General features: G+C 38.0%; 1 protein-coding gene across 2 annotated transcripts in view; it reads right to left on the minus strand.

Moving 5' to 3' along the window:
- The window catches only part of CIT (citron rho-interacting serine/threonine kinase), a 71,416-nt gene that overhangs the window by 18,515 nt on the left and 42,773 nt on the right, over positions 1 to 10,128 (minus strand). For both annotated transcript variants that reach the window (XM_010019901.1, XM_010019900.1), the window contains 2 exons: positions 8,058 to 8,111; positions 82 to 279 (listed from right to left, as the gene is read on the minus strand). In XM_010019901.1, coding sequence (XP_010018203.1) covers positions 82 to 279; positions 8,058 to 8,111 — 252 coding nt within the window. The remainder of the gene's footprint in view (positions 1 to 81; positions 280 to 8,057; positions 8,112 to 10,128) is intronic.

Consider the following 10,128-nt stretch of genomic DNA (forward strand, 5'->3'; position numbering starts at 1 on the left):
AGATCGAGAAGAGTCTCTTTGCTTTCAGATCATTAGCTAGCTATCACAAAGACATTGTGATTCAGACTTGTAAAGCCTTACTTGTTTCTGACTGGTAAGCTGCATCTCTCTCTCAGTGATCTCTCGACGGAGATGGTCAACTTCACTTCGCAACTGGACAACCTCATCATTGGCCCCTGAGGCCTCATCAAGTTGTTTGGACAGGAAGAAATTCTGATTGTTCAGTTCTGCATTGTCTTCACTGAGCTGGTTCAGCTGCTCTTCCAGATCTGTAATCACCTAGAAAGAAAAAGAAATTCAATCACATGTCGGTGAGTAGAGTTTTGTGAAAAAGTGTTTTCCTCTCACAGAACCACTTATTGCCAAGCAAGAAGACAACCTGGCTATGAAATTATTCCTAATTTAAACAAAAGCAATATTGTCAAGGTAGATTTTATGCACAGGAGTGTACTTCGATTAGGAGTAGACTTTTGTTTCTTACAGAAAAGAGCTTGGGTTGTTTAAAATTTGGTTTACAGTATAAACATGCTGCAGTGCGATTTATTATTTGAGAGAGAACTGTCACATCTAAAGCACTGGTCTGGGAGTCAGGAGTTCTGGTTGTAGTCTCACATCTGCTGCTGACTTACACTGCGCCTTTGCCAAAATACTTCACCTTTTTTTGCCTCAATTTCCTATAGAGTGAAATGAGGCTAATACCTCTCAGAGGGGCTTTTGAAGAGTGACGTTTAAGAAAACTGAACACGCGGTGCAATGGAGGCACTACAATCTGAGGAACCTTCCTTGCAAGTGCTTATATTTCTATATGGAACACTGTATGTAACCAGGAAAAGCAGACAAATCTTAAGAAATATATTCTACCACAGTAACAGCATTAGGGATGGCAGCAGGGGATATATGAAGAAAGAAAAACGTGTGGCAACACAACAGACTAACAGAAAATGAGGGAAAAGCGAAAACTCAACAGGGACAACAGCCTTGCCTTTCAGGAAGTGCAAGCGTCCATTTGTTCAGTCAGAATGGCATTCTACTAGATGCTTTAAGCCACATTCCCCTTTAATTTAATGAAAAATATGAATGAAAATTGGCCATTTTCACAGTCCCATTTAACTTGTATGAATGAAAAGCCATGAACACAGGATGGATGAACACCTGGACCTCCTCCCAACTCAAAACCAACATCACGACAACAGAAGAGAAAGAAACCCCAGTGTAATCTTGAAATCAGCTTAATAAAAAGAATTTCTGAAACTGGTAAACTCTATACAATTCATATGCAATTCTAACAAGTTCTAGAGGCGTTTTTGCCTAGATGTCAAAGAAAAGTGAATACTTCATTAAATGGGAAACATTAAAATCCCAGAGCACAGTTGGCCACACATTCAAATTGAAACATTCCAATTTCCTACACGAGCCAAGGACTTAAATATCTAAAGCAGTAGAGCACAGAGCATAGAGCTCTTCTCAGCTATCTGGAAAGATGACAACCATTTATTTTTGAAGAATCTGTAATGCATATTTGGCAGCCTTTTACCATGCCTCTCTTAGATCTAAATTAACAGCATTTGGTTTTTAAACTGCAAGCAGAAAAAGTCCAACTGACATTACTCCCTGGTGGGTGAAGGGGAGTTCCTGCTATCCATATGTTCAGGGTCAAATCAAAATGATTCATATTACAAAACACAACAGTTCTAATGAAAACCTGATCATGTGGTTGTTTCTTGCGCACTTTTCCTGCCCTACTCAAAATACACTTTTTGTTCTTGTATGCATCAAGTTTTCAAAGAACAGAGACTCTGTCATCAGGATGTGTTAGTATCTGTACTGCTGTAGGGATAAGAGCTAAGAAATGTATTTATGCAAACAAAAAGGAACAAAAGAACATTTGTTTTTACAGTGTTTTACCTACCACTCTTACAAGTAACATCTAAGATTTGTACTAACTGCCAGATAAGATAATATCTCATTTTCTTCTACTTGTTTTTCATGCCTAACCACACCACATACCTAGGCAGTTTTAAGATATATTTTATACATCCGTGACCTCTTCCACATACATTTCATCTATTAACACAAGTGCTTGCTACAAAAATTCTTAATCTAGTTTTGAAATACAAGAAGAAAGCAGAGACAGGGTAAAAACAAACGGGTAAGGTGACATGCAGAGTTAATATGGAAACTACTTAACAAGTCTTTTAAAACTGGCTGCATTTCAAGTTCATTTCATCCCTTAAAGGCTGGAAGTTAAGCTCCCATTTGCCTTTATTCTGGGTTCTGAGATTTTGACTTCTTTTCCTGAATACAACTAAAATTAAATCAGATCATTTTATATTTTATTTATTAGGAGATTTATGGAAAACTTAAGACAAATAATGAAGCAGTTAAGAAAGAGAGGCTCCAGGAGAAGTTGTGTGATCTCCTTTCTTAAATATTTTCCTATTTATTGACAATTCCAAAATGGCTTGGCTTAAATTCCGTATGTATTATAACCTACCTTATGGAATCTATATAGATTGATAGATGTTAATTTTTTTAAGAGAGAAAATTTGTTCTTCTTTTTTTCTTTTTTTTTTTTTTCATGGGGAAAATGGAATTTTGTTAACTAATCCAATTTTTAAAAGCTTTCTGCAGCTACATATAACCCAACAGGGTTACAGAGTTTATAAATCTATGAAGCCTAAATAGTAATGGGTAATACTGACACAGGAAAATGGGACATGGTGTGATACAGATGCCTGTCCTGGGAACCAAGAAGAAAGAAAACACAAATCTTTTGATAGGAAATGTTGTCTTAGGCATACATACATACATAAAACCTATGTCAGAATCCTGTACCTGGAAGACATTACTAGCTTTAGGTATTTTTCTTTTCAGTTAAGGAAATCCCCAGGCAAAAAAAAAACCAAATAAACAAACCAACCAACCAACCCTGAGCTACGCTGGAGATAATGAGAAGTATATTATAGGAAAGTCTGTAAGAAAACACTATTTTATCCTTTAGAAACTCATTATATAATTGCAAAAATCTTCACATTTAAAGTTTAAAAAACAAGCAAACGCTTGAAAGCTTGGAAAAGCAATTCTAGACAATGTAGGCAGCCACCGTAGTTGTGCCACTGTATCATCACTCACAGAGCAACTGAAATTTTCTCTTCCATCTATGCACATCTTCATCACAACTAATCCATAAAATAGAGATATAGTCTAACTACACCAGGTTCATCTTGGCAGATTGTTCGCTACATGCCACATCTAAGCACAAAACTGATCTTTCTACTGATATAGAAGACTTAATCTCATTTTTAAATATTACAGAGCACAACCCAAGGATAACAGCTCTTCAGCAAAAGTGACCATATTCAGCAGAATTCCCTCCCCATTGCATGGTTTCAGCAAAGCAAAGTGTTTCTCTACTGTGAGATCCTACAGACCACAGCTATTACACCTGGCCCTACAAACTTCTCCAGACATGGATCACAAATTAAGTATCATAGTATATGCAGTTCGGGGCCTTGGTGATTAGGTTTGCATATCAGACAAAAGGTACAAAATTTAATCCATATGCTCCACATATCAAAACCACAGGCAAAATAATGAGGGAAAGGAGAAAAAGAAGCAGTTTCAGAATACTACTAACTTCAGTTTGCAAACTTTTCCATAACCTTATTCCTTCATGAAGATGTCTCCGTTCTCACATGCCACCAAGAAACGTGGGAAAATGCTAGGACACAGCAACGTAAACCATTTCAAGATGCTCTCAGCACCATGTATTTGGAGTTTAATGCAATTTTTCATACAGCCTTAATTCAGAACTTCCAGACTAATGCATTGGTTTACTCTATCTACTTCTGCTCCTCCCCATCCCCACTAATCTTTACCAGAAAGCTAATTGTCAGCAGGAAATAGAGAAGAAGTATCTCTGAGCCTCATATTATTGTGAGGAGGAAGCATGAGCAGGCATCAGACTCACTTCATCTTAACCTACTCACATTTGGATCGAAGAGACAAAGCTTTTCTAGCACAGAAATACCAAGCATTGTGATGGAGCAGAATACCAAGTCTCTTAACAAACACAGCTGCAGATGGATACCAGTCTGGTATCTCCAGCAGTTTGACTGATATGTAACAGTGAACTCTTCACTTTCTTCCCCTCGCCATAGTCAGACATCATCTGTGACTTGAAACATACTTTACATGGAGACCTCAGTCTCCATAAACTCGCTATGGATTAGCTTGAGGGAAGGGACACTGCTCTCGTCAGTAGCTGCAGAGTAGTAGGGCATTACACAGTCTGCATCCCTCTCCTTCCCACAACAACCCTGTGCTCCTCTATCCTAGCTCCCAGAACACGACCTGTCTCTACCCACCATAAGCCTCATCCTCAAGTGATGATGATGTCATTGTCCATCGTCCCATCAGCTGATGGACATCAGCCTCTTTCACAGCAACACCTCATCAACACCCTGGAAGTCTCTGACTTTTTGTAAGGCTACGAAAGCTCACTTCTTGCCTGTAACTGGCATCTGCCATCATATTTTCTGTGAAATAAGAATCAGGAATATCCCCTCCCACCCAACAGACATTTTTTGTTTCTCTTTTTTTACAAATTTAACAAAGCCATGTAAAAGTTTTTGCCTGGGTATTAGCCTTGTTACAGAGGGCAATATCCCCTTGCTCTGAAACATAATTTAGCATCTAAGTATGTATCATCTTTAGACATAATTTTGGAAGTTCTCAAAAACGCAGGTTATTCTTGTATGCCAAGTCATTGAGCCAATGTGGAACCAAGATCTTAGACCTAAGTCAGCAGGACCTTATGCATGACTAAATTTGTACATGTGCCTTAATGGGCTTCCAGTTTTAATGCCTCAATATCCAAACTCATAGACAAGTACAGAATCAAGCCTGTTAACAGTTAAAATAGGAACACAAGATGACAAAACCTCAAGGAGAGAAGATAAACCTTGTTTTATTGGAGAAATCTTGAGTAAGTGGAAATGCAATACCTAATTAGTATTAAGAAATTACATTCTCCTTGATAGAGTGAAAGCAACACCATGTACCTGAAAAAAACTGTAAGCTTCAGATGGTGGTCCTCTGGAACAGCAATAGTATTTTACTAAGCTGAGTATAAGTACCCTATAGGATTCTTTTCTTCTAATTATTTATAGACTTTACCACCTGCTTACTGCATGTTTTCTTTTTGCAACAATTCTATTATTTAGATAACTTAGTTGTATTTTTAACTTCAAATGCTTTGATGAAAAAAACAACCAGCCATAATGAAGAGGCAGTTGGCAACAACTGACAAATACGTTAATTTTCCTATTTAAGAAAAGCTTTTTATTTCTAGGTCTTTTTCTGATTGCCAGGAAAACACATTTAACACTCAAATGCATCATATTTTTGATAGAATAATTCTTTAAATGTAGGGAACTAGTCCTTCTCCCTCAATGTATTTGCTGGATGAGCTCTCACTGTGAGAAGATTATGATAAAATAATGCACTTTGTGCATGCCCACATGCATCTGTGTGTGTGTACAGCAGGTACCACAGCTTACAATTTTTATTGTAATCATGTAGCCTATTATTTGTCGCACAACTGAGAGACAGAGAAAGCAAATGCTAGCAATTTCATTTTGACACCAAACAGTAAGAGAGATGTCACAAGATGGAACAACGCAGAGCAGTAAGAACAACTGCATATAAGCTCACAAACAAGTCAGAAATTGCAACCAACAACATAGCAATGTCTCTGTGAGCACCCCAAAACGCAGCAAATTTGAAATAGGAGAACCTAAAAAATGTGTACTTGGTCAAAGACCTCAGCAAAAGGAAGAACAAGAGTGCAATGAGGGTATAGGGAAAGCAGATACATATTGGAGAGTAAGCCTTCTCTACAGTTGGAACCTCTGAGCTTTGTGACGCTGGAGAAACAGAAGAAATACCAAAGTAGACTAAGTGTTTTTATTTATCTTTTGAATACTACAAAAGTACTGAAGTAATTCAATCTTTCATTCCCCAACCCCCAGCCTAATCTGATTTTTGTAATTCTGCTGCTGTTTTGGGCTTCTCAGTAAGATTAAATAAACAATAATTCCACCCCAAAGTTTGACAGACTGGGTCAAGGAGTTTGTTTCAGCTTAAAAAGGATGTATTTTGAATACTTGCTAAAAGAACAAACCCACTCATTATCATGCTGCATAAGTAGCAGCATGTTACAGTTATTCCCTTGAAGTGTTATTTTAAAAGGAGTGTAAATTCTAATCACCTTCAAGTAGAATTCACATGATTGCCAAAAAGGAAAGCCTGCATCATAGTGGCCACACTCAGATAAAAATGAAGGTGAAGACACCATAATAAACATTCCCTGATCCCTCACTGTCAGTACAGGGATTGTCCTGTATTTTCTCCCCATGCTCCTCAGTAGACAGGATGGACAGCTAGAACTACTCATAACAAGAAAGTTCCTATCCATGGTCCATTAAATTATACATGCATTCTCCTGGGCTGGAAAGAGAATGTATGATGAGCATGTATTATTCATTTAGGAACTATTTAATTAATTCCTTATTGATGAGGATGTCTGATCCCACTTATCTCACTGAAGGGCCTTTCAATGCACAACACTTAGAAATCCTTTTATGCAGAGCCTTTAAAGAGCTCAAACATTCTTGAAACACTGTGGGTCACCCTCCACTGCTGGAGATTGTTCACCACATTTAGGGAGCCAGAGTGTTACTAGAGAATGAGTGACAACCTGGGAAAGGCTGCTTACCATGCAGTGAAAAGAAGCTACAGATTTTCCACAACTGGTTTTTGCCTGCGTGGAGATCACATAAGAACTTTCATAGAAAGCTGTCATTCTGTATGAGGGGCAAGATAGAAAAGAAGAAGATAGCTATGGATGCAAGATAGATGATAGCACATATGGAGCTAGAGGATCCATCTACGTAAATGAAGAAGGGAACAGAAAGTAAAGCTTCTTGTGCAGGATTTCTTCTAAATAGAGGTTAACCATTTTGGCAAGCTCTACATCCTCATTTCTTCATATCAGTATATTCTATCAACAGGATAGAAGCATCCCCTTGCTTAGTGATAAAGAGCAACTGAGGAAAAGAGAGTAACTCTCATCCTGAAAAGATATTTTTGAAAGATGAAAACTTGTACCTTAGATACTTAGTCCTACAGCAGGAAAAATGAAGTTTGAAGAAACCACTGGAAGTAGGGGAAAAATCAAGATCAAAAAAACCCCAGAATTTAACCCTGCCTACAGGGTGGGTAAAGAGAAAAAGTCTGGAAGGACTGACAGTCACTGCTGACCCAGAGGACTGTGGTCCTTCTTCAACCCTTCTGTAATTCATGTAATTGAATGACATGCTCCATCAATGTTCTCCATCAACCATCATAACAAGTTTGAAGGTAATGTTAAATCTGCAAGAATGTCTATCAATAGACAAACCCTCTGACATCTGTCTTGGATTGATGAAATGAATCTAAAAACATGTCAAAAGATCTCAAGCAACAGAAGGTGCAAATTAAGGTCCTAGAATCTTCTCTGCTCTTTGAGCAGATGATTATATGGCAATGTATTGTTTGGAACCATTACATTTCTTGCCTTTTCAAACAGTATTAGAGTCCTCCTTAAAACCCAGGGTAGTATGAAGGCTCTTTCACTCTGGCCTAGATCTACAATGCAGCTCAGGATTTGGACAGGTAGATCTTTTCTTCTTGGGAGTAGAAAAGGTCTTCACCTACAATGGTTTTTTTTGCAGCTGATACACCATTCTTACTAGCTGCACTGCAATGAGATATTTTAATTTACTTTCTTCTCCAAAAAGAAGAATAGTATCAATTTCATGATCAGACTATAACCTCAAAATTGAGGTTCACCTGAAACCTAAAAGAAATCAAATCCAATCCGTCTAGCTCCTACTAACACCTTGAAGCCAGAAGTCCACATTAGGAACTAGTGTCATCAAGGATTAATCAATTAAATTGTTTGTTTCCTTAGTCTTAATTTCAAAATAATTCAATGATCTGTATTTAATACTCACTGTGCAGCTATTACGAAGGGCTTCAAACTTACGCTGGATTTCATCTCTATGTGCCTAAAGGAGGTAAGAAGTTAATCATCAATTTTTCATACATTAGAATGTGAATCCAACAGCTGTTGCTAAACAAACTGAAGAACAATCTATCAGCAAGCAAAGTTTGGAAGGCAGATGCTGCAGGCTATGAAAGCACTCTGTAGTGGCAAAAGCAAAAGTCACATCCTGTTTAAGATGCACTTACGGACCCAATTCTGATCCACTTCAGAAAAATGTACAAACTCTAGAACTGAATCATGTAAAAGGTTTCATCTGAAATGGTCACCAGAAGACATGTCAATTCCATGTCAAGTTTGTACATTCTTGACATTTCAATTTGAGTTGGTTTTACTCCCGTATCCAGATTGGTTATTTCATATAAAATAAACGCTGAATGCAATTTAATGCTTGAAAAGAAAATGATCATGAAGTATTATGCAAGCTATCCCAAACAGCTCTGCCAATCTCCCTGAATCCTACCAGAAAGTACCACTTCAGCCTGAGCCTCTCTAAAAAGCAGTGATGAAACATAATAATCAATTTTTGGAAGATAGCACCCAGAGTATGGACAAGTGCAAACACTCATTGTAAAGAATGCAACATTGCCATGCACCATTTTACCTCCTAATTTACAAGCAAAGCATGACAAAGCAAAAGTTCTTGTTTCAGCCTCCTGGCCTCTCTCAAAATTCATTAAACTGATTTAACAAGTGTCTAATGGCATATGCTATTGTAAAACTTAAATGAAAGGTTAGCACACTAGCACATCCAGCCACCTTTCTTCATTTAGAAGATTTTCCTTAGAGCCAAGAGACTAAACAGGAAAACTCATTCAGCAGAAGTCAGACATGGAAGCTGAAAAGCTATCTTACCACAAGAGGCAATGTGAAAAATAAGAGTAGTACATTAAAAAATCCATAATAGAAATACTCTCAAGCCCACCAAACTGGACTATCTTACAGCAGCTGGTCCAAAAGCACTACCATTTTGCCAAATAACTGAGTGAACATAGGACATAAATATTCAGCTGTTTCCCTGGTGGTGTAGGGTAAAGACATCAAGTACGTTGCCATCCCATTGGCAGTGATATTAGTTGTTATGCAAAGCTTCCAGCTGGGAGGGGACCACCTCAGTTTTGAGCAAAAAAGATGCCATGTTCTATTCAGTTCTTCTCATGCCTTGATGGTGTCGCTGTACTTTCCCAGCACGTACCCGCTTTAGAACAACTTGGAGTGAATGATTCTCCCATTCATGTACCCAAAGCATCAGCATAACACAAGCTCCTATCTCGGCTGAGCCCACCATCCCTTCCAAATATAGCAATGGCAGCAATATTCTGAACAGTTCTTTGGTCAAATGCCACTGGAGCAAGAGAATGCACATTTTCAACACTTTACAACAGCCAGATTTGAAGGTCATTAAGGACTGCTGCTCAACAAGGGTAGGCTGGTAGCAGGTCATCTACCTCTCCCTCCACCGCCCCAGGAATCTTTTATGAAGGAAACATTTCTTTGAATCAAGAAGTTTGAAAGCATCTGTTTGCCCTCAAGAGACAGCAACCAGCAGCATGTAATTTAGAACTGCATTTATAGGAGGGTGAAAGGGGAAGAGAGAGGTAGAAATTGAACTTTTTTTTCCTTTGTATCATTCACACACCTCACCGGAGACTGCAGACACACATGACAAGTTGTAATGAAATAAGCATTGGAATAAAATTATGTTCTAACGACACTATTTTCCTAGGAATTTGTTTGATTCCCCCCCAAATAAGTATACTCAAAGCAGGGTAATGAATAGAAAAAACCCAACATTAAAACATTTGTGATCATCAGGTACTTTCAAACTCATGAGATATTATTTAAGGAAGTAAATCACCGAGTAAACCTCCTAACAATAACATTTTCATATGCAACTTTCACCTCATCACAAAAGCAGTAACACTCTTACAAACAGTTTTGACAGCAATGAACCATTACTAGGAAGCATTCATGTGGTTAAAGATAGTAAGACAGACAAAATCTGACATTTTAGCCATTCC

Source organism: Nestor notabilis, unplaced genomic scaffold, assembly GCF_000696875.1.
Source record: "Nestor notabilis isolate BGI_N333 unplaced genomic scaffold, ASM69687v1 scaffold6748, whole genome shotgun sequence".
Lineage (NCBI taxonomy): Eukaryota > Metazoa > Chordata > Aves > Psittaciformes > Psittacidae > Nestor > Nestor notabilis.